Source organism: Echinops telfairi, unplaced genomic scaffold, assembly GCF_000313985.2.
Source record: "Echinops telfairi isolate 266 unplaced genomic scaffold, ASM31398v2 ScPeMD7_70;HRSCAF=299, whole genome shotgun sequence".
In the NCBI taxonomy this organism is placed as follows: domain Eukaryota; kingdom Metazoa; phylum Chordata; class Mammalia; order Afrosoricida; family Tenrecidae; genus Echinops; species Echinops telfairi.
In genome coordinates this window covers 5,270,816-5,295,448 of record NW_022103968.1, presented here as the reverse complement: position 1 = coordinate 5,295,448, position 24,633 = coordinate 5,270,816, and the positions used below count along the sequence as shown (strand labels likewise).

Genomic DNA, 24,633 nt, shown 5'->3' with positions numbered 1-24,633 from the left:
CCCATGTCCCCTCCCCCAAAACCTCCCAAGGATGGGCAAGGTGGGCAACAAGGGTTTGCAAGGCACCAAATGCCAGGCTGTGGAGGGCAGTGACTCCCAAGAGGGGGATGTTCTGGATGGCTTTGTCCGACCTGCCACAGGGAGGGGAAGCCGGGCTGAGCCTGTCCGCAACGTTCAGTGGTGGAGACCCTACTGAGGGCCCAGCTCAGCGTGTCCCAAAGTGGGTGACACTGTGCCCTTTGGGGGGGGATGTTCTGAGAGGATCCAGGGGGCTGCAAAACAGACACCTACACTTTACTCTGGGCAGCTCAACCGACATAGTGGTTACACATTGAGCTGCTAACTGCTAGGTCAGCAGTTCAAAACTACCAGCTGCTCTGTGGGGGGAAGATGAGGCTTTTTCACCCCTGTAAAGAGTTAGTGTCTCAGAAATCCACGGGGGCAGTTCTATCCCGTCCTGCAGTCGCTTTGAGTAGATCATCTCAGTGGCAGGTAAGCACAGGTGGACTGTGCTGATGTACCCTTCACAGTGAAACTGCTCCCTCCAGATTTGAGAGTCCCCACGGGACTCACCACAGGCTGGCCAACCAGCACAAGCCAGCCTGGGCTTGTCTTGTTCAGGGGGGCTTCCCTCGTGCTCTGAGGCACCAGAGGGAAGCCGGTTATAGAGCTAGATCCACACCACAGGCTGAGGTCCGCTGGCTGGCCAGGCCGAAGGGGCCCAGTCGATGCTGGCTCTGAGTCCAGGGCCCCTTTGTGCCTTCTGGAGCCCACCATCCCGGCACCGTTTATTGAGGTCCTGATAATGTGAGCTGTAGAAATTGAGTCTCCCTGCTACCAGACTCTCCACATGGGGCTCCTTCTAACCACCTCTGTCCTACCTTCCTGTCTCTGTTCCGGAACGACTCAAAAATGCTGACCTTCCTCGCTCTGCACAGTACTGGCATTATGCAACTATCTTGCTAAACACTCTACCACCAAGGGAAGGGTAGGCTTGGTCTACAATTCCTCCTGAGGACACACTCCCGCTGTCTGCAGCAGGCAGACAATCCGTTCCGGGAGCAGAACAGGGCAGGGAGGCTCAGAAGAGCTGGAAGGGAAGGGGACCGAGAGAGACTGGCTTCTAGTGAGAACTGGAGAGAGACCAGTGCCTTCTCATCAATAACCTGATGGCCTGTGCCTGTCCCCCCACCCCCCACCCCCGCCACCTGGCTGTTCTCATAGTGAAGTGGCCCGGGAGGCTTTCCGAGTTCTACACTGAAGCCAAGGGTGTTTCCGACAGCCAGGGGATGGAACGATATGGATGATCAATCGTGAATGTGGACTCTACAGTGAGACAAATCCGAAGACCCTAAGAGGGTCTTCATGGGGCTCCTCATGGCATTAAAAGACAAAGCCTGTCGCATGGGAACTAGGAACGGTGGGGAGCCCGTCTGCTGGTGGACAGTCAGAGCAGCAGAGCTGGAACCCTGGGCTCTGAGCCCTCCACCCAGCAGGGACAGGAGGCTGCGCTGCAAGGCAGAGCCGCCTCCGTGGTGATCAGAGGATTGCTAGTCGCACTGCCTGACACCGCTAACTGCAAGGTCACTAGTTCTGACCTCACAGCTGATCCAAACGTCATGTTCCCCTAAAGAGTTATGACCTCTACTACCCTGTCCTGTAGGGTCCCTTTGGGTTGGCCTTGCCTGGATGGCAGTGAGCTGTGGACTGGTACAATACTGTCCGCCAATAGCTGGTGTGTGTGTGATCAGTGACGGTGACGGCTCCCTTGAGGTGACATAGCCACTTCGCAGCCTCGCTGTCTGGGCTGCTCCTTCCTCCATGGTGCAGACCCACTTCCGGCTGAGGCTCTATCCAACCTCCTGGGGTGCTGTCCTAAGGTTAGTCCCACAAGTACACTTTTAAAAGAGCAGAATGCTCCAGGCAGACCTGTTTTGAGTCAGAATCAACTCGAAGGCAGTGAGGTTTTTTGTTTGTTTTTTTTAAAGCTAAACTGTTGTCTGGCTTTAAGGTGACGGGACCCGTTTTTGCTTTAAGATTTGAAAGCTGCCTCAGGGCAATCATTTCAGGGTTCAGCCACCATCTGTGACTGTTTCGGGGAGACATGGAAACACAGCGAGGGAGTCTGCACCACACTGCCAGGGAAGAGTGTCCCCTCCCCACCTGCAGCTCCGGGCACTCCCTGCTCTGTAAAGACGGGGCAAACAGGGCTGTGAGCTCAGCTGCAGGCGCGCTGCAGTGCTCAACGACGGCGGGGGTGTCATCACTCCTTCGAGAACAGGCAGGTGTGCAAACATGAGAATGAGCTCTGAGGCTGCTTGCCACCAGCAGGCTTGCTGACCCTAAACAACCAACATCAGCTCCCTGGTGTGCAGGACTCGTGGATGCAGAGTTTGCTGGCCAGCGGAGGACACTGATGACCCTGGGGGTTAAGTGAGGCTGGGGTATCCATCTTGGCTTCTGGGGACCAGCCTCCATGCCCCCTCTTCCTGAGTTCTGGTAGCTTCATAGCCCAGCCCAGCTCCAGGAGCTGCCGGGTCCTGGGGGCAGAGTGGGTCTCTCGGAACTTCAATGGAGGGGACCGTCTCCTTCACATCAAGGTTTGCCCAGATACAGAGAAACAGAAATTCTAGGGAATTTCCACAGGTGAGAGAAGCCTCTCACAAGGCAGCACAGACCCATGGCCACCGCGTCGGCCACCTCGCAGTGACCCTGCAGGACAGAGTGGAACTGCCCTGTAGCTTTCCAAGACGATCAATGCCTACAGAAACAGATGGCCGCATCTTTGACCTACAGAGTGGTTGCTGGATTTGAATCCCTCCCTGCCTGTTCTGTTAGTACTGCCCCTGAGAAAAAGCCAAAGCCTACCCCAGAGCCACGGGGCGGGTTCCAAAGCGGCCTGTCGTTAGAGAAGCTGATGGCCATCTCTTTGTCCTGAAGAGCAACTGGTGGGTTTGGCAGCCAGCCTTGCAGTTAACAGCTGCATGCTTAACCACTGAGCCACCAGGGCTCCTGCGGAAAAGCGTCTGCCACGCATGTGCCCCTCAGGACCTTAGGAACCTGTGAAGTCTGCCTGGACTCCTGCCCAGGGCACACACAGCTCCCCGGGCAGGACACAGTACCCAGGGTGCCTTCCCGTTCAGTGGTCTTGGAAGGAAGCTGACCTCTGATGGGAAGATGAAGGCGCCGGGAGTCTCAGTGACTAAGTGCTGGGCTGTGCCCCCCTAGGCTGGCGGCCACACCCACCCAGCAGCCCCTCGGAAGAAATCCCTGGTGATCTGCTCCAACCGGGACGACAGCTCCCCCCTCACCCCCTGGCAGGGACAGTGCCTCATGACAAACCAGGTCCCATGTGGCCGCTTGCCAGCTGGCCCAAAGCTACCTGGCTGGTTCATAAAGTCGCAGTGGCCCAGGCCCGCGATGTCCACCCTCTTCATGAAGAGCACCATGCTGGTCAGGTTGGCCTCCTGCATCTCGGCCGGCTGCAGGGGCTTCATGGCTCTGGAGGCGAAGTCCTCCGAGTACAGGCAGAAGAGCTTGCCTGGGGGACGTGGGGGGTGGGGCAGGTGTCAGGTGGGTGTCGCCCCAGATGGGGGTGGGGGTGGGGGTGCAGCATTACCTGAGGCCGAGGGTCCCAGGAGCTGCTTGCGGACCTCAGCCTGGCTCTGGCTGATGGGCCGAGTGACCAGCGAGTCCGCGCGTATCCGAGGCTTATACACCTGCAGGGGGGAGGGGGTGTCTTTAGCTCAGCAGCTCCTGGTCCCGGGGCTGACCCGGAGTCTCCAAGCTTAGAACACTGGCTTTGTGGTCAGCAGGCCAGTGTCCAATCCAGCCCACAGCACCGCGGGGGTCCTTCCTCGTGTGCATCGCATGTGTACACACTTACATACACATTCTAGGGAGGACAGAATTGTCTCCTGTCCATTATGAAGCCATCATTTGCTAAAATGTAGTCAGTACTTTGATATCAGAATGCTCTTCACCCCGTCCCAGCAGATGGGCCCCTTAGGGTCGGTTCATTGCTTTGCTGGGACCTTAGTGAAGGAGAGCCGGCTCAGAGGACACCCCCACCCCTACCCCCAGGTGCTTCAGGAGGGACATTTGACCCGGGGCGCCTTCCCGCCGGCACTTCCATCAGGTGCTCAGTTCATCTGAAGCCAGGCTACCGAGACGCCAAGGAAAGGCAGGAGGAGCATGTAGCGGCTGGGGGTGGGGGTGCTGAGATCACGCTCTGGCAGATGCACGGCCAGTCTGACTCGAGGCTTGGTCCCCGGGGCCTCATCCTCCCTCGGGTCATGCGTGCACCCTACCTTCCTTCTTTCCAGACCCACGTCGATGACGAAGCGGACGGCGTGGCTGCAGAGGAGCGACTCCCCGGAGCTGGTGGTCAGCACCACTCTCCTCGGAGGGGCCTGGCCCTTCTGCTCGGCGTCCTCGCTGGGCCTGAACAGTGAGAGCTTCTCCTTGGGGTACAAGGGGACCACCACCAGCTCGCCCAGATCCGGGCTCAGGTCAGAGCCCTCCCGGCAGAGCACCTCGTAGGCCTTTTCTATGTCCTGCAGGGGAAGGGCAGCATCGGTGGGGGGAGGAAGCAGCCCTGGGATGAAGGGGGGCTGCAGTCTGCAGAGTCGGCAGTTTGAACCCCTGGGCGGCTTTCTGCTCCGTAGAGGGAGGGACCCTTTCAGAAGCCCTCGGGGCTCTTCTGCCCTGTCCCACAGGGTGGCTACTGGCTGGCACAGACTGGATGGCAGTTTGTCATTGCTGCTGCTTCTTAAGGGGACGCCCATCAAACAGTGGAACAAAGGAAACGAAACGAACCCCAAGTGGAAAAGAAGCTACACGCAGGAACTACGCCACTAGGGTGACACGTTCGCTCTACTTTTCAAATCTCAGCAAGACGCACGGCAGGCCCATCATTACCACATCAACCTGCTTAAGGGCCTCTCGGGGACCAAGGCAAGCAGCAGCCCCGTTTCCATTGCTAAGAAGGGTTTCCCTAAATATCTCATGAGAAGAGATGGCCGGAGTCTTTCGTCCATCCTCGTCTTGACGCGCAATCCCACCATCCCATTGCTCAGCTCCCTCCTTCCCTTCCAACCTCGCTGCACCCCAGGGTCCAACGGGGCAATTGTGCAGGGACATCTCAACCGGCTCCGTCTCCACACCCCCCATTTCGCTTGTTTACTTGTGATAGGTTTTTTGACCAAGCCAACGGCATGACTGCCGATCTAAGTTCATGGAAACCTGCCCACCGGGATAATGCAAACAAAGCCCCTCTGACATTTATATTCCTGCCGCCAGCCTTGCACTGACCCTACACGGAAAGGGTGGGGACCAGACTGGGGCCTCTGAGGGGCCTTGCTGCCAAGGATGCTTGCTCATTCATTCGCTCATTCCTTCCTAGTGACCACCCCCAGCAAGCTCCTGGGCCACGTGGAAGCTCAACAGGTAAGTGGGGTGGGAAGAGGCAGCCCGGTCCAGGAGCCCACCCATGAGCAGTTTCCCAGCAAAGGGAGCCCCAACCCCACTGAGGTGTCTCGTCATATCCTCGTCAAAACACCGCTCACTGCCGCCGAGTCGTTCTGCTCTGCAGCAGCCCTGTAACAGAGTCGAGCCATCCCTGTGCGTCTCACGGACTGTGACTCGACGGACGGGAACAGCAGGTCTCTTTCACCCTTGGAGAACCTTGTGGCTTCCACCTGCTGACCTTGAGGTTGGCAGCCAATGCACAAACACTGTGCCACCAGGGCTCCTCAGAATGCTGCTTAGAAAGTATTTTTGCCACTCTTTTTTTATGTATAGGTTAAGTAACGGAAACTTTTCAGGTGCAGGTAGGTTGAATTGATGTTGAATTTCCAAGTGGGAGGAAGCGGAAATCTTCACAAGGAAAAAAGGGAAGCTAAATAGAGCGCAGATCTGACGAGCACCACTGACGGCCGGCTTGGAGGCCTTCAGCCTCAGGACTGGACAGGAAAAGCAAACCCACGGAAAGGTGCGTCAGCTGCTTCGACCGTCTCTGATTCCTTCACTAGCAGTTACAGGTGTGGGGCTGTCCTCTAACCAACCGTCTGCAGGTGTTGTCCTTTGGTACCACTGAGTCAGTCCTGACCTACAGCGACCCCATGTCCGGAAGAACGTCACACTGCACGGCCCTGAGCTGCCCTGTTTTCTCTGCCGGAGCCCGTGGGGGCAGCGGCTGCGTCCATCCCTCTCCTCCATCCCTCTCCTCGAGTGCCTTCCTCTCGCTCGCTCGCTGCTCCTGCACCAAGCGTGAGGTCCTCTCCAGGGCCTGGTGTCCCTGGTGACGTGTCCAAAGTACGTGAGATGAAGTCTTGCTGCAGGAGCACCCGGGCTGGACGTCTTTTGCACAGACCGGTTTGTCCTTTGGGCAGTCCACGGTTCATGCAAGTCAAATGCACTGATGCTTCTTCGGTCTTCCTTAGTCAGTGGCAACTTTCACCTGCAGATGAGGTAACTGCAAAGACCATGGCTTGGGTCAGGCGCACCTCTGCCCTCAAAGTCACGTCCTTGCTTTTCAAGGTCAGGTGTGCAGCAGATCGACCCAGGGCACGCGTCTTTTGATCCCTGACCGCTGCCTCCAGGAGCACTGTCTGGATCCGAGGAAGAAGAACTCCTGGACAGCTGCCGGCAGAGTCCTGGGACACGGAGCCGCACGCGGGAAGGCAGGCCTCTAGCACCGGGAACAGACCAAACCCAACAAGAGGTTGGACGCCCAACCGCACAGGTGGTTCAGCTCTGACAGCCCGTCTCAAACAATGTCCTTGTGGGTTTCCATTTGATCACTGGGTCACAACCTGAAGACCACTGCTCTGAGTTGGGGACACACACACACACACACACACACACACACACACACACACACACAGGAGTTTCGAAGTGGAAACATCTGTTCCGGTGAGCGTGAGCGTCTGGCAGGTTTGCAGTGCAGCCAACAGCAGTGGAGCAAGGAAGGCTGGTGAGAGGGAAGCAGAGCGGGCAAATGCCCAGTGGTACTCTCTACCCTTTGGAAGACAGAGGGTCAAGAAATCCAGGCTGAGACGTTTCATGTTCATCTGTTAGGAGAAGGGGCCTCCGTGGAGGCCAGGCTGAGTGGCTCACCTGGGCGCACCACTGCTGGCTCCAGCAGGTGCACCTGTGGGTATCTGTGCTCCTTAGCTCTAAGCCAAGTGCACAGGTAATGCCCTGGCCTCCAGCGGGGATGCTGGCCATAAGGCAGGCAACCTGAAGCAGGCTGAGTCAGACAGGGCCGGCACACATCTCCCTGAGACACGGGGGCAGCACCTGCATTTAGGAGGAAGCTGGCCTTGGAGAAGACTTCCAGAAGTGCCCCCAGAGGGCCTCCCCATTCTGTGTCCAGAACCTCCAGAGGTCTGGGGGAACACCTCTTATGCCTGTGCTGCTTCTGGGGTGATGGAGGCACAGTGGGTTATGTGTTGAGCTACTGCTGCTGAAACCCCCGCCGGCCCACTAGAGAGAGAGGAGGCTCTCTGCCCCCACAAAGACTCACAGTTTCTGTGCTATTTGTATCAACTCCCAACTACTATAACGGGAAATCGAAAGCAGACCCACGGAGACCCACGAGGCGCCCCGCCCCACAGCCTGGCTATGAGTCGGCAGCGGCCCAGCGGCGGTGGGTCTGGTTGTTTTGGTTTTTGGTGTTTTCTCTAAGGTGGCGTGGCAGTGGACGCTGACCCAGTGAATGAGCCGTCCCCCCGCCCCCTTCCCATGGCCGGCGAGCATTACTTACTTACCTGCTCACAGGCCAGAAAGACAGCCAGATCACCCTCCTCACCCGAGCGGTGGATTTCAAAGATGAGGCGCAGGACAGCCTCGAAGGCGTCTGTGTGCACCCCGCTGAGGTAGACCACCTCCACGGGCGGCTGGGCCGGCACCTCGACCAGGGGCACGTTGCCGTAGTAGGAGCTCAGGCTGCTGACCAGCAGGGGCGAGGCGTTCAGGACCAGCTTCAGCTCCGGCCGCGCCATCAGCACATCCTTCAGCAGGCCCAGCAGCACGTCGGTGGCGATGCTGCCCTCGTGGAGGCCGTCCAGGACGATGACCCCGTAGCTGCCCAGGAAGGGGCTGGACATCATCTCTCGCTGCAGCGCGTCGTCCGTGCAGTACCTGGAGGGATGACATGCCGTCAGCAGGCTCCGGGGAAAAGCAGTGCGAACGAACGGCAGCCCGACCGTGCCAAGCCTTCCCCGTCCCTTCTCAGCCCAGCCCGCTGAGCTAAGCACGGCCGCTGACGGGAGGTCAGTGGTTGGAACCCACTCTGCTGGAGGGGAGAAAGACAAGGCAGTCTGCCTTTTTGTCAGGACACGCAGCTTTGGAAAGCCCTGGGGCAGGTCTGCTCTGCCCTGTGGGTTGGAAGGAGTTGGTGTAGACTCGGCGGCACTGGGTTTGGGTTCTGGTCAGGCTTTATTGGTCCATGGCTGACTCCGAGGTGATGAAATTCCCAGACCTTCACCGGGAAAAACACACCAACAGAGAAGGTGGCATACAGTGTTCTTAGGGCCACGGCCCCCTGAGGACGACCCCGTCATCCTAGGACCCCGGCTAAAGAACCCTGCCCCAGATGGTTCCTGTGCACTTTAACAAGAACGGCGTGGAACACTCGCCTGGAAGCAATACCACCAAACCCAAACCAAACACTGCCACCCAGTCAGTCCCAACTCAGAGCAACCCTCTGAAACGTTCTCCCAAGGAGCAGCTGCTGGATTTGAACTGCCAACCTTGCAGATCACAGCCCAATGAGCAACCACTACACCACTGAAAACCCGCATCAGGTTAGTATTTCCTTCCTCTTTTCCATCAGGGAGGGAATCTACAAAATACAAGTTCAAGGGAAGAGTACAAGCATGACTATGCCCTTCTCCACGTAGTAACAGACCCGCTCATAAGATACTGCGTCCCTCCCTCTTTCTCTCTCACCCCCACCCCACCCCACCCCAAGACGTAGACAGGCTTGTCCTGAGATGCCGCTCCCAGCAGCTCCAGGGTGCCGGGCAGGGTACCTGGGCGAGTGGGCTGCTCTCTGAGCACAGCATTGAGCATTGGTGGGAGCGCCTGGGCAGGCAGCACCATTTTCCCTGTAAGCTGTGATACGAACCTGTTTAAAGCACCAGCCATTGCCCAATTTCCTGTCCGCATCTTTTATTTAAGCTCTTGGCACCCTCTGCTCAAAGGGCATCTACAGAAAAGCCAGACACAACGAGGATCCCTGGGATCCACAGGTCTTGGAGTTGAGCTGCCAGGATGAAGGGGCATGGTGAATCTGGAAGCCCAGCGGAACACTTTTGAATTTGGATTCTGGGATGGCCAGGGAAGCTTCTGGGGAGGCTGACACTGTTGCCAGAGTCTGAATGATGGAGAGAAGCCGGCAGAGCCCAGAAGAGATGTGGCCCTGAGTGCTGAGGGGGGACAGCCCAGCCCCAGAACCTCCTTTCGGGGCCGGGGAAGAACCTGACCAGGTGTCCCCGAGGATGTGGGGGTGGGGGAACAACTGGCACAGGCCTGGCCGGTGACCCAACATCGCCCACCTTGGAGGCCTGGCTCGCAGAATGCCAGCCAACACCCAGCGTCAGTGGGGGAGAGCAGGCAAACCCCACCCCCCAACACCAACCTCAGGATGGTCTCACTGGTGCAGCAGTTCTCAAAGGGAATCACGTAGCCCACCTCGTGGCCGATGTTGACGTCCATTTCGTCTGCCACGCGGAGGGCAAGCTGCACGGCCGTCTGCTTGTGGACCTGGGTGCACACCACGCCCCCGTGCTGGTAGCGCACAGACAGGCAGTACTCGGCGCACCACTGCGGGACCTGCAGCGGGGAGAGGTAGACAGGGTCAGCTCCCGCTCCCCAAGCCGTAAAACCTGAGTGGCCCCCAGGCAGCCCCCGGGAGCCGAGGGCGCGAGCTTCGTAAGATCAGGCTGCCCCAGCGTTCTCCCCCCGCTGCGGCAGGGTGCCAACCGCTGACCTCACGGCCAGCAGCTGAGCGATTCACCGTAGTCACCAGGGCTGTGCCGTGTGTCCACCTGAGTGGTGCGCTCAATCATCTGTGCCCGTGCTCGGCCATCACCGCAAGTAAGAGCTGACATCCTGCTGGGACCGCAGGCAGAGTCAGACTCCCAGGCAGAGGGCAGCCGAAAAAATTAAAGGGCAAAACACACCTATTATACTTACACACCTATCACATCAGCTGCGGTTTTAAAAAGATCAGTGGAGCCCTGGTGGTGCAGTGGGTTACACACTGGGCTGTTAACCACAAGGTCAGCAGTTTGAACCTACCAGCTACTCCCTGGGAGAAAGAGGAGGCTTTCCACTCCTATAAAGAGTTACTGTTTCAGAAACCTACCAGGGAAGTTCTAACCCTGCCCTATAGGGGTGCTCTGAGTCAGAATGCGCCTGATGGCAGTGAGCTTTGCTTTTTAATTTACAGATTATTATTTTCTTTGCTGTTATAAGGAAGCCCTGTCAAAAATGCAGCTTCGGATAACAGCTTATTGTTTAAGCAATTCAAATAGCAGTTAGATGCAAGACAAGGGATCGGGATAAAAGCATTCACATTTAATGTCTACATGAGCAGGAATAAATGCATGCAGGAAGCCTTGTTACCGATTCCCTAAGGAGCCGGGTGGTATGGTGGCCCAGCATTGGGCTGCTAACCACAGGGTCATCAGGTGGAAACCACCAGCCCCTCCCAGGGGCAAAGACGGGCTTTTTACTCCTGAATAGAGTTCCAGTGTCGGAAACCCGCAGGGGCAGGTCTTCCGCGTCCTAGGGGGTCGCTGTGAGTCGGCATCGTCTCGCTGGCAGGGAGTTTGGTTTTTTGAGTGGTAAAAGCTAAGCGGCACAGGCGACAACTGATCAAGAGACCGCAGTGACAAATCAACCCAGTGAGGTCATCAGCCAGCCTCGGTGGGACTGCTTTTGAGTCATTTTCTTTCACGATCCCGTGATCTGAGATGTCATATGGCTTCATAGATTTTTATCAAGTTCACTAGTGCAACAACTATTAGAGTAGAAAGTACCAGATCACCTCTACGCTGCAATCTTAAGGCATTGTCAATCTATTTCACTTTTTAACATGTACTCTTAAAGGTACATCACAAGACTGCGTTCCGTATAGATCTACGGTATTTAGCAAGGAGCCCAGGTGGCGCAGTGGTGAAGCACATGGCTGCTAAGCAGGAGTGGTTCAAACCCATCAGCCACTCTGCAGAAGGAATGTGCCAGGCAGCCCTCCAACCCAGTGACTGCCTCTGATGCCCTCTGGGCAGCTCCCACTGTCCACTCCAGGTACTGGTCTGCGGGAAGGCACTGAGGAGTTGTAACGTTTGTAATTAGTTGACACAACTGAATTCTTGGCTTTGGGACCTCAGTGTAACTGGAAAGATAGATGTAACTCACTACACGGCAGAGACCTCCCATAGCAACCCCAGCTACAGAACCTCATCCTCCCTGTGTTTCCTGTGCAAATGCACCGTGGTCGGCGTCAGCCTCGCCAGCAGCGACTCCTTACTGACCTCTAACTCCGCTAGGAAAGACGAAAGTGTGAGACATTTGGGAACAAGACAAGACACGCTTGGGGCTGAAGTCGGGAGTCCTGGGTTTTGTCACTCCTGAGTGGCATGTGGATTACAAATTCTCTCAGGATGGCCCAGGAGCAGCCCCTCCACGTCTGAGCACGTGCCTGGACTATTTTCTCCACAAACGTGTGACGGTGCAGGTAGGAGACCCCATGGCATGTCCCCAGCAGGGCGCATGTCACTCTTAGTGTGTTTGTTGGTCCAAGTCCGATGCCCACCCCTGCCCCATCCATCAGACTGAGAGAGACCCTCTGTCTTGGTCACCAAATAATCACACACACACACACACACACACACTGCCATCCCGTCGATGCCAAGCCATATGACCCTGTAGGACAGGGAAGACCTGCTGTGAGTTCCCGAGACCATCGCTCTTCACTGAAAGATGGGCGTAGAAAGCCTGTCTGTCCTCGGTGGAGCTGCTGGTGGTTTCAAACAGCTGATCTTGGGGGTCACAGCCTGTGACAGTCACATAATCTTGTCAACGTGAGACTATTAAAGAGTGAAGGGGTGGAGTTTAGCCTGTCAATCAGGTCACAGCTTGGTGACCTCATGTGGAGTTGCTAAGGAGATAAATAGCTCGCTGGAGGCAGGACACACTCACTCCCTGCAAGACATTCCTGTTGACAAGTGACATGGAGCTATGCTGATGGCAGCCAGAGCCTTGGAGCTGGAGGAGCTATGTGGAGACCCACGCTAGCGCTAAGATGCTTCCACCAAGTGGTAGTTACTTAATCTGTTGTCAATTTGACTTATGAGTGGTGGGGTGGAGTTTAGCCTGTAAATCAGATCACAGCTTGGTGACCTCATTTGGAAGCACTAAGGAGATAGCTTATTGGAGGCGGGATATGGTGACTCCTTGGGAGACATTGCAGCTGAGAAGATACATGGATATAGGCTAGTGTCCTGAGCTGGAGGAGCCACGTGGGGACCCCTGCCAGTGCTGAGATGCTTCCACTACCACTGGATCCACAAGACTTCCCACCCACTGTCCTGTGATCTTCCTGCATTCGGCATCATTGCATGTGTTTGTGAGTCTGAACAGGACTTTATAGATTGGTATCGGACATATGGGCTAGCATTGGACTTTTGGGCTTGATCTGAACTGGACTGGGATGTTTCTTAATGTATAATTAGTATTTATATAAAACTCTTTCTTATACACAGGAGTGTCTACGAATTTGTTTCTCTGGTCTACCCAGACTAACACACACCGCTACTGGATCCACAAGACTTTCCACCCACTGGCCTATGATCTTCCTGCATTCGGCGTCATTGCATGTGTTACGTGTGTCAGAAGAGAAATTTACAGACCGGTACTGGACATATGGGTAAATATCGGACTTAGGGGACTTGACCTGAACTGGGCTGGGATGTGTTCTTAATGTACAACTACTCTTTATATAAAGCTCTTTCCTATACACATGAGTGTCTATGAATTTGTTTCTCTGGTCTACCTAGAGAAACACACACACACACACACACAGCCCGATGTGTAACCTCTACGCAATCATGATCGTGGTCAAGAAATATTTGTGGAATGAACCAATTAATTTCATCTACTTTCCAGAGATGCTTCTAAATTCTATGATTCTATTTGCTCTACTTGCCTTGCTTTACCACACACTGGTCACCCCATTCTCACCCGGCCACCATTGCTTTTATGTCTGAGCCACACAGGTGGTATCGAGCTCCGCATGTCAGGCAGGCCACATTTCCCGACTACTCTTTCCAGCACAGTGGCAAGGCCGGGGCAGTAACGTGGGGACTGTGGACCCTGGTTAAGAGAGCTGTGACTGTTGCTGAATAGCTGCGCCCACTGTGGAACACTTGGGTAGGCGCTCGGCTTTTTCTTCTTTGGTCTGGGTAGCTGCTGTCAAACTTCGGATGCTACCTGATCCCAGCGGTGGGGGCTACGTTCACCAGTCTCTGGTTTTGTTTTGCTTTTCATTATCTACCTGTGATGGAGTGAAATGACTCGGTGTGGACTTCCTACCCACGGACTTTGTATGTAAATAAGGGGAAGCAGCAGACCCTAGCTGGGGATTGGTCAGTTCTGCTATCAGGCTGGGTATATAGTGCACTACCCCAGAAGCAGGAAGAGAGAATCCCATGACCATTGAGAAGGAAGAGCCGCCAGCAGAGCTCCTGCAAGATCCCTGTATGTGTGTGATGTGGCGGTGACACGGGGGCTGCAGCACCAAGACCAGGAGTCGTAGCAAGAGGCTTCCCAGCCCACAGAGGGAGTAGAGCTGAGTGTCTTCAGGGAGAAGGTTGGCTTACAGAGTGGGGTGCTCCTGTGCATGTATCAGCAGTAAAGAAGCTTTATAACCCCTGTTGGAGTGGGGTTTGAGGCCAAAGTACTGCTGGCTGAGGGCCAGAGAGGATGTGCCTGAGAGACATGCCAGAAAGAGAAGCAGCACTTTGGACAAAAGAACTGTATCCTTAATGGTTTATGTCCTGACTTGTAACTTGTTCAACTTCCCTGACAAACCCCTTAACTGTGAGCACTGTTTGAGCATTCTGGCTGGCAGTTGCAGCAGATTATGGAACCCAAGAAACGGCTGGGGTCAGAATAGAATAGAGAAGGTCAGACAGTGGAGGCGGATCTGACCTCTGACTCCCAGGAATTACCCCGGAGCAGATGCGTCACTGAAGGTCAGGCAGTTCCTCAAGACCTACTCAAACAAATTCTGCAAGATTAAAGGAGGCTGATCGTGGCATCAGAACCACAGAGGCCTGCAAGTATAGAAACGGGCCAGTCCACTGTCCTCCTTAGCGTGTATTCCTCCATAGAGGAGGTTACGTCAGTCATGAGGCAGAGGAATTAGGTCAGAGATGAGGACAGCCCTTCCAGGTCACAGGCCGTGCATGGCTGAGCCCACCCAGAGGGCCCTGGGCATGGAGACGCTGGCATACTCGGTGCCAAGCGAGAGGCTGAGTGCAGTCTCTGCTCCAGTGTGGCTGTGACAGCATGCGGGGCTCGGCCCTCTCAGCAGCAGTCACATGTGGAAAATGGGAACAGAGATCCAAATGCAAACCGAAAAGGGTGCTGGAGAACGTAGCGGAGGAGAGCAGGCCCACCTGGCCCGTGGAGTGGACCCGGTGCTCCTCACCGCGTGAGAGAGCAGGCATGAAAAGCCATGCTAGGGGAACCGATGCCTTTGCTTTCAGGTGCTGGTGAAGAGGACGGAAGTACCATGGGCCGCCAGGAGAACAAGCCGATCGGGGTGGAAGGGGACCAGCCAGAATGCTGCGAGGGGGCGGGCTTCGTCTCCTGTCCTTTGGACACGTGATCCCTGGGAAAGGACATCATGCTTGGTAACGGAGAGGGTCAGCCAACAGGACCCTGACTCAGTGGCTGAGACGACCCATGAGCTCGAACACAGAGGAGAATGGGGGCGGCACCAGACCCGGCGGTGCCTCTTTGTGGGTGGGATCGCTGTGCGTCGGTGGACTCGCCTGGCCTGACAACAGGCTCCCCTGCATCTCGAGGCAGGCTGCGGCCCATGGGGCAGTCTCGTCAGACTCAGCCAAGCTGAAACTCAGCGCAAAGTCACCGACTTGGCTGATGCTGGAAATGTGGACCCTCCTTGATGTCAGGGGCACTGAGATGCCAGCATTCTCTGTGAGGATGATGAGTCTTGTACCTACTGCCAGCATGACCTCCATGCCCTGTAGACTCCGCTCCGGCTGTTAGTCGTTGGCAGCTTTTTCTTGGTCTCGGTGGCCCTCGGCGCCTCTCACCACTGCACCCTGAGCCTGGAGGGGGCTTTGCTCCTCGGTGGACGCCACTCCACCTCTGGCTTGTAGAGTTCCAAGCGCCTGGAGGGCAGAGTGGAACGGCTCCAAAGGCGGGCTTTCCAGCTGGAATCTTGGGCCGTGGAGCGGCTGATGGGGTTGAACTGCCGGCCTATGGGGAGCAGCCATGTCTCCGGGGTAGCTGGGTGAGGGTTGTGCTGATGCCGCATTCAGAGGGCGTTGCTGGGGTGGGCGGCCGCAAGCTGACACTGTGAGCACTGGGAAGGCAGAAGAAGCTGCGCCTGCGCCTGACGCCTGTGTTAACGTCTTCATTCTGGGTCATTCTGGCTGGGCAGCGCGTTCTGCCTCAGAAAAGCCGACCTCTCAGGACTGACCCCAAGGACTGGGTCATCCTCTGCATCAAAGGTCAGGCCTCCCCAGATGCCACCATCCCCACAGGTGGGGCACTTGGTGACCGAAGATACCACAAAGCCGCAGCGCCGAGCAGAGGGTGGCCTCCTGAACCGAAGGTCAGGCCTCCCCAGAGGCCACCAGCACAACTCTGGGCACTCAGCAACTCTACCAGCAGAAGGCAGCGGACAGCCGTACTGGGTGCACTGGGGGAGGGCTCTAAGCGATGGAGATTCTAAACTGAAGTCTCGTCCCAGTCCTTGTTGTCGTCCTGCGCCCTGGAGTTGAGCATGTGGGGCAACCCGAGCCCTCAGCTTGGCGAGCAGGAATGCAAAGTGGAACAGCTGTGGTGCAAACCAGTGTGGCACTTCCTCAGAAGCCTAAGAATAGAACGAACATCTGACCCACAATTGCACGTCCAGGCACAGACCCAAGAGCAGAGCGTCCAAGAGAGGGGCACGCCAGTGTTCGCTGCAGCAGTAAGAGTCTTTGCACCGATCCACAGATGACAGGATCAACAAGAGAGACAGGCACACACAATGGAGTACCCTCGGCTGGGATCTGGGCTCCATATACTTGCTTCAAAGAGCCCATCACAGAAGGACAAATACTGTATGACCTCGTGTGGATGAGAAGACAGATGTCCAGAGACCAGAGCTGACTGGCACATCGGGCAGGAGGAAGGGAAAAGAGCACTGACAGTGGTGGGAAAATGGCATTCTGTGTAGAATTGTACAACTTATCACAGGCAACCAGCCACGCATTCCAGATTCTCCTCTGATCCCAGATTCCCTTTCTCCCGCTACTGCTCCAGGTGTACAGAGACCAGTTGTGCTTGGGATGATTCACTGGGAATCAGGCTTGGTGACTGGGAGACTCTGGGGAAAATGGCCTTCACTTGGCTTCTCTCTCCAGTTCATCATCTAGCTCTACCCCCAGGGGAACTTCAGACACGCCCACCGTGAGGGTCCCTCTGCCAACTTGCTCCTTCCCCTGTGCTCCTCCAGCCGGAAGTACAAGGAGAGGCTGAGCAGCTCAGCTGTTCCAGGTGCAAAGAGACCACAGAGAAACGAGCCTCCAATCAAAGCTGCTTTGGATTGCATTCTGGACCGGGCCCAAGGAGAAATGCCACGGAGTCTGGCCACGCCACAGAGCTCCCTCAAGCTGCCAGGAGAAAGGCAGCTCTGGCCCAGCCGAGCAAATTAATTCAGTTTTGCATGATGCCCTTCTGGGAAATACACACAGGGAGGGGAAGCAAATGCCTGGAGACCACATGGGTGGTCATCGGTGGTGTGAGCCGGGCGGTGCTTTCTCAGGGGGCTCTCAGGGGGAATGCCCATATTGAGTCAGTGGAGTCAATATGGGGGGTGGACGAGCGCCAGGAAACTACGCTTTGAAATGGTTCAAGTGGCAATTTTTTAACACCGTCTAGTTTACGAGGATGGTCTTTGAAAGTCCTGGCCTGTGGCCCATACTCACCTGCGAGCTCTTACCACACGTGGCATCCCCGGAGACCATGACGACCTGGCTCTGCAGCAGCTTCTCCATGAAGGAGTACTTCTCCTTCCACACGGGAAGCGCCTCTCTCTCCTTCAGCAGCTTGTAGTAGCGGGACGAGTAGGGCAGCCCGTCAAAGGGGTTGAGCTCCAAGTCATCGCAGACCAGGAGCCCCTCATCCCCATCCCCGTCCCCGTCACTGGAATCCAGGGACTCGGAATAGCGTTTTTCAGAGGACGGGCTGAGGCCCTCCAGCTCCTCGGCTTCCATGTTGTCCAGCTGCAGACCGAGCGAGGCACGGGGGGTGGGCTACGGTTGCCCGTCAGCAGCCCATCTCGACCAGGGCCCGCGGTCCGAGTGCACAATCAGGCCAGCCGTGCCCGCCTCAAGTCCTCTCTGGGCACCTCCTCCGGGGGTTCCTGCAGAGCGGGCCCAGATGCCCCGGCCAGCATGCTGTCGATGAAGCAACTGCAACACAAACACAGACAGGTTAGGAAGAAATAGCACAGCCCCCACAAACTGTTGCTGTCTGCCCTCTCAGGGGGCAGCTTGGGGAAGCTCCAGAAGCTAAAGGGACTGCGAAGGAGGCTGGTCAGCTGGGAAGCCCACTGGGCAGGGCCCCAGGAGCTTGCTCGCCCTCTGATCATTTCAGCTGGCCATGAGGTGGCCAGAGATTGGGGAGGTGAGCTAATGAATCACGGACTCGCTTCAGCCCACCACCGCAGATGCTGGGCTCCACACGGGGGCAACTGACAGGTGGGGGCGCTGGGAGAGGACCCACAGGGGCAGGGCGTCTGGGTTAGAGACAGAGGGACCCCAAAGCCCCTCAATGGTTCAGGCAGAAACAGATGGGCTGGTGTGGGTTTTGCCGGGTTTTGTCTCAATAGTAAAATTAAATTTGGAGACAGAAGAAAAGCCCTCTCACTTTGCATGTGTCAGTGGTGCTTTAGAAGGTCAGAGGCCAACGAGCAGATTACAGATGAGGGGCTTCAACAAGTTCCTGAGAAAATTCCACCTTCTTTTAATTCCATTTTTCCACAAACTGCTTGAGTGTGTATGCACGCACGCGTGTGTGCATGTGTGTGAGTGTGTTTGCTGGCTTTTACTAGTAAGGTCTCTCGTCTGGTCGGTGAACCAGAAATCGCTACCACATTTCTTGAGATTCCTGTGTCAGAGCGAAAAATATTCCACCTTTAAACTAAATGAAGAAATTGCCTAAGAAAGGCCAAGACTCACATTTGTCAACTTCCTTCAAGGCAGGCTTTTTCTCTTCTAGTCAATACCCAAAACCAAACTCGCTGCCAGAGTCGATTCTGACTCCCAGCGCTCACACCAAACCGAACCTGCGCCACGGAGCGGACTCCCATCCTCCGCGGCTCGGCATGCCGGGGCACAGCTGCTCCCAGGGTTTCCCAGGCTGGGGGTCTGGACAGGACCGGACTGCCACGCCTTTCTCTCCAGGACGGCTAGTGGATTTGAACCACAGACCCCGCACCTAGCTTAAGGTGACCAGACATCCCACTTTTAGTGGGGCAGTCCCGTTTTTGGCGTTTTTAAAAAATCCCGATTTTGGAAAAGAATGCACGATAAGCTAGGGAACGGTCTATTTGGTCCATGTAGACCAAATTTTTAATCAAGAACCCCCCCACCCACCCTGGTCAATGGTGTCTCGCTTTAAATCTGGTCACTTTAACCTAGCTGCCCACGGCATAGCCCGCTCAGTAAACGCACTGCCTGAGTCAGTTCTGACTCTGTGCCACTCACTCACCAGACAGAGAAAACCCTGAACCCTGTCAGCCCGTACTGCCCCCTTTTACATTCCCTGATGAAGTTTCAAATTCTGACCCAAAGCAAGGGAACAAATCAAAATATCCATGGTGTTCTGTCACTTAAATTATTTGACGGCACCTGATTTGCCTTAACTGATTGCTAGTTAGAGGAGTCCAGGCAGCGGAGTGGTCATGTGGGGCAGCGGTTTGCAAACCCCAGCAAGCGACTCGGAGAAACAGGGCATGTTCTGCTCCCGTATCTTACACTCTCGGAAACTGCACAGGCAGGTCTGCCTGTCCTAAAGGGTCACTGTGAGTTGGCATCGCCTCTGTGCCAGTGAGTTTATTGCTAGTTTAGATGGTTAGTTGGGGCTCAGAGGGCTCATGCCTATCAGGGCCTCCCATTTAGGGGAGGCATCAGTGAAACAGCAGTTCAGCATTCGAGAGAACAGACCAAGCCCCTTCCAAGGGTTTGCCCTAACAGTGAGACCCTGAACACACACACACGGTGCTCTGGAAGCGGGGCCAAGGGCAGGGCAGAACCTTCAAAACTCACCCTCTCAAGGCACTCAGACCCTGAAATCCCAGGACAGGCTGACTCTAAGAATCAGAAGGTACATTGAATTTTGGTTCAATTTTCTGCTATTCTTCTCCTCTTAACATGTAAAGCAATCTGCTGCCCCCTTAGGTTTAATTACTGAATGGTTTTACTTTAGGGGAAAAAGTGCAGCTACATTTTCATCACATAGAACCCCTTGACGCGGTTTCTCGATTTTGTAACCCTCCCTCCCTAAAACTGGTAGTGACAGTAAAGCCTCCCTTACAGAGTAGTGATCACTTAGCACCCCAGGAAGAGTCAGGTTTCCAGCATGAAGGCCTGAGGTGTCCTGATGGAGCCAAGCTTAGGGCCTGGCTGCTGAAACGAAGGTCCGTGGTTCGGACCCACCCACTGTTCTGCAGGAGAAAAATGGAGAACTGCTCAGAGAGGTTGTAAATCTGAACAGCCTTCGTAATAAAAGAAGTAATTCAAGAGGTCGTTTAAAAATTACACCCAACAAAAAATAAGTTCTGCCCCAAACATTTGGAGAAGAGCTGACACCAGTTCTACTCACATCCCCCCAGAAAGTAGAGGGGGAAGGAATCCTCCCTATCTCATCTTGTGAGGCCAGCATGGGCCTCCAGCTGCGGCAGGCAAAGAAAATTCACAACAAGGGGGAAGGCAGACCAGTAGCCCTCACGATCACAGAAGCAAAAAGCCAAAACAAGATCCTAAAACAAAGTCAACAGTACTATCAGAAGTGGGATTCAGATCAGGGATGCAAAGATGATCCAACTTTAGAAAACCAAGCTCATTCCCCGATCAATAACACAAGGGCTAAGGAATCACGTGATCATCAAATCCCACATCCTTAGCTGATACAAACTTGCAGCAGGGTCGGAACAGAAGGAAAATTTCTCAGTACAATCATGGAGTTAAGAGACAACAAAATCCTGCCCGAAACTTTGTGAAGCCTTACACGGCCCACTTAGCTGGATGGAGACACTCACATGTTCTGGGCGAGTCCTCCCACTGAAAGGTGGAGGCTGTGCCCCCTCCCCCTTATACGCACTAACTGTGTGTCTTACAAGTGCGCAGAAATGATACTGAATTACTCTCTCTCTTGGGATGATCCCTGGGTACACTGTGAGGTCCCCAGGTCACGCGTGGCCAATGGGAAGAGAGGAAAGCTGAGCTCCCAGCCAATGGCCTACTGAGTCAATCCTGTGAGGAACTCCCCTTTGGACAGTGCCAAGCCAGTCGCAATAGGAGCAGAGGAGCCACCCACAGGAGCCCAGCCAACCCAAAGAATCATGCGATAACAAACCGTCTCGCTGCTTTAAACTACCTGTGCTAAGCCCAGGGTGGTTTGCCAGGCTGCAACAGACCACCAACCTTCTGCCAACTCAAACGGAGCACAGGCCACAATTTAACCCTTTCTTCACAACTCAGGGTCACCATTTCATCAGTTACAGAAAATGGAACACCGTCCTCCCTTTTCCCTGTACTGGGCAGGGCCAGACTGCTCTTGTTTTCCTCCAGGGAGCCAGCAGCCAGATCACACTGTGGGCAATGTGGAGACCAGAGGCACCCCTTGCCTCCCCCTTGATTTTACCCCGGCGAGCCCCATGTTGGATTTCTGACCCCCGGGCAAAGACAAGAGCCTTGTGTTGGTTCAGCCTTGAGTCTAAGTTTCATCAGCAACAGAACACGGAAGCAGCCCACCACGCCAGTTCTACCTTCACCCTCCACCAAGGCCCGGCCATCAATCACCCTCTTGTCTTGGACAAGGGCAATGCCTTCTGTGGTACATGCCTAGCATCGCTGTGACAAGGCACCACGCGTGGAGAGCAGAGCTTCTTTCTTAGCGGAACTGAACATAGGGGTGGCAAAAAAACTGGCCACAGTAAAAGGCTATGAACACACTGAGTACAAATTCATTCACAATCCGCCGTGTCATGAATCCAAGGTGTTGCTGGCAGGGCTGGCCCTGGATGCAAGTTCCTGGGGCAAGAAAAGGAGCTGCTGCTGGGAAACGCTGAAGCGGCCCTCGCCTGACACAAGAGAAACGTGTTCGTCCAAATTCTGGAGGCTAGCAGGCTGGATTCCGAGTGCTGGCCTGTCCCGGCTCTCTCCAAAGGTGTCCCCGACTCCCAGCACTTCGCAACCCCAGGCTTTCCTTGGTGAACGGCGGCATCATTAATGAATAATGGTCTTCAGTCTAACCCCCACAAAAATCACACCCAGTGCTGACTCTCAGAGAGCCTTGGGCCAGGGCAGAGCGGCCCCTGTGCCTTTGGGAGACTCTTTCCGGGAGCAGAAGGCCCTTCTTTCTCCTGTCTTTAGAATACAGTGGACTACAGGGTTAGTATTGTTCTGGAGAGGGTCACTGGACCACTATTCCAGTCCAGTTGTGAAACGTGCTGCTTTGTGGCAAGATAAAGGACTGAGCCCAACTCACTGCTTGCTTCATTGAAGAAGTCAAGCTGACCAGTCCGCTGACCTGACAGAATGGGCGGTGACGCCGCTCATTTACATCCCGGCAAATCAGGCCTTAACCTTAGAGCAGTACCGTCTACTAGGAAAGACAGACGGACAGCAGTGAGGGCAAGGATGCAGATATGACCAGCCTATATGGAGTGCTCACTGCAGGCCAGCGCCCACGTCAGCACCTTACACAGACCCTGCCCCTTCACACTCTAAAGGACTCCATGGGGGTGGGTGGGGGAGGGCCTGCACACGATCTAAGGAGAAGTTTAAACCTTAACGACTTTTTATCAGCTTATCCATCTTCTCCCAAAAGCTCTGTAGAGCAGACGGGTGGCGAAAAAGAAGGCCGGCTCTCAGGAGATGGATCGACGTGGTGGCTGCCACAGTGGCTGCAGGGACAACTGTGGTGACGGTGCAGGACCGGGCTGTCCTGTGGTGCACAGGGCCACCAGGGGTCGGGACCAGCTTGATGGCACCTCACATCCTCCTCCTCCTTTCTCATCACAGGAGCAGAGCTGGAACCCAGGCAGGGGGAGGGCAGCTTAACCCGAGTGAATGGCACCAGAGCCCGTTGCCATCGGGTGGGTCCTGGCTTCAAGCAGCCCACCCAGGACAGTGACTTTGGCAGTGGACAGAGGGGACCTGTCCAGGGTGTTTCCCAGGCTGTCCTCCTATGGACGCTCACACACACATCTTTCTCCTGAAGCAGCGGGTGGGCTCTGTGGGCTGTGGGAACCTGGGCGGGGTAGGGCACACCTGGCAGGGAGGCCTGGGGCTAAAGACCACAGGCTCTTTTATGGATTTGAAAAGGTGCTTCCAAGTGCTGGCCCAGAGTTAGTGAAACAGGGAACCTGTAACCTTTACCTCTCATGCGGGACGTGCCTTAACTGAAAGAGAGGATGCCTTGCAGGGACTTTTGACAGGCTGCTTCCTGCTCTGCCGTGTGCCCCCAGCGGGTTCTAGGTGGCATGGGTACCCACGAGTCCTACATACAATGGTCTAGAGCCTATATCAAACCTTCCTGGAATGAAGTACAGTAAAAACTCCACGTTGACTTTAAAAAACTTACAGGTTTCTTTTTAAGTAAGCAAATCAAGTTAATGAGCTTATTTAAGGCTCTCAAATTCTAAAAGATTAGCTTACTGGTTCATACTAAATATAGCTCAAATAACCAATCCTGTCCTATTGCATATACACACACACACACACCACACACATATAACCTATTGGCAATTATTAGATGTTTAGGCTTACAAGGGAGCTTCAGAAAGATGGTGGAAAATTTTCAGTACCTTTTAATTCCATTTATCCATGGACTTTTTGAAGATCCCCATGTACATACAGAAAGCACTAGCAGTGTTCATGTACAGTAATGATAACGTTACTTCCCACCTGGACCAACAGGCAGTTGTTGGAACAGACAAAAGGGATGCCATGAAAGGTAGGCATCAGGTTTGGAATCCAAGCATCAGGGCTGGAGGAAGCTCGTGAACAACCTGCACTGTACAGACAACACAACCTTGCTGTGGGAAGCCAAGAAGACTCGGAAGCACTGGCTGATGAACATCCGAGACTACAGCCCTCAGCGTGGATTGCAACTCACTGGAGAGGAAACGCAGTGCCTCACAACAGGACCACAAAGAAGCAACATCATGATAAACAGAGGAGAAAGGTGAAGCTGTCAAACATTTTCCATGTCACTCAGATCCACAGTCAGCATTCCTGGACGCAGTAGCCACACGATGTCTTTTGCTGTGGGCATCTCTGCTGCATAAGAAAACAGGGATGCCGTTCGTTAGAGGACTAAGGTGCGTCTGACCCAGCCCTGGCATCTTCCGATCACCTCATGTGCACGTGGAAGCTGGACCTTGAGCAAGGGTGACCGAGGGAGAAGAGACGTCTTGGGGTCAGGGTGCTGGGACGAATGCCCAGAGGACCTCGGGCTGCCAGAGGGACATGCAGATCGGTCTCGCAGAAAACGCAGCCACCACGGTCTTTAGACGTGAGGATGGTGAGACTGTCTCATCGACTGAGGACATGCTGTCAGTCGGGACCAGTCTCTCGAGAAGGACCGCATGCTCGGTGGAGGGTCAGCGCAAAAGAGGAAGGACTTTGGGAGCTGGACTGACACAGTGGCTGCCACAGTGGGCTGGGCATCATGACAGTGGTGAGCTTCTGCAGCACCAGGCAGGCAGGGCCCCTGGGAGTGGGGCGAAGCCATGCATGTACTGCCAACTTCCCCCGAATGTCCTGAGAAGTGCTGGGGGACTTCAGATGTCTGCGTCACTGTGGCAGTGGGTTACTTACTGTGTAGCCACATTCTCGGTCACGCTCACAGCTATCTGGGTGATATCATGGCCCACCGAGCAGATCAGACAGCTTGTCAGTAATGTAGATGTGGCGCAGGATATCCTTGTGAGAGTAGGATTGTGCCAAAAGGTATTGGCATCTTAAGGGAGCTGGTCAGTTTTGCCACCTGGCTTGGCTTAAAATAAGCCATTCCAGGAATGATAGAATGGCCTCAGGATCATCAAGGAAGAAGAGCCAGGAATGGAGTGTATCTTTTTGATCCAGGGAA

At 55.0% G+C, this 24,633-nt stretch overlaps 2 protein-coding genes across 3 annotated transcripts in view; both read right to left on the bottom strand.

Annotated features, from left to right (window-relative positions):
* Positions 1-777, bottom strand: part of LOC123521817 (putative pre-mRNA-splicing factor ATP-dependent RNA helicase DHX32) — a 3,048-nt gene extending 2,271 nt beyond the window's left edge. The window contains exons 1-2 of the mRNA XM_045291383.1: positions 683-777; positions 67-131 (exon numbers count right to left, since the gene is read on the bottom strand). Of these exons, the coding sequence (XP_045147318.1) occupies positions 67-131; positions 683-777 (160 nt within the window). The remainder of the gene's footprint in view (positions 1-66; positions 132-682) is intronic.
* A 1,186-nt stretch (positions 778-1,963) lies between these two features.
* The window catches only part of DHX32 (DEAH-box helicase 32 (putative)), a 30,110-nt gene continuing 7,440 nt past the window's right edge, over positions 1,964-24,633 (bottom strand). Inside the window, exons 1-7 of one of the 2 annotated variants that reach the window (XM_004701239.2) lie at positions 20,576-20,665; positions 17,241-17,726; positions 9,647-9,840; positions 7,773-8,145; positions 4,311-4,556; positions 3,620-3,719; positions 1,964-3,541 (exon numbers count right to left, since the gene is read on the bottom strand). In XM_004701239.2, coding sequence (XP_004701296.2) covers positions 3,225-3,541; positions 3,620-3,719; positions 4,311-4,556; positions 7,773-8,145; positions 9,647-9,840; positions 17,241-17,528 — 1,518 coding nt within the window. In that variant the 5' untranslated portion in view covers positions 17,529-17,726; positions 20,576-20,665 and the 3' untranslated portion in view covers positions 1,964-3,224. Of the gene's footprint in view, positions 3,542-3,619; positions 3,720-4,310; positions 4,557-7,772; positions 8,146-9,646; positions 9,841-17,240; positions 17,727-20,575; positions 20,666-24,633 lie in introns of those variants that run through there. The other variant, XM_045291503.1, reaches the window with a different exon arrangement.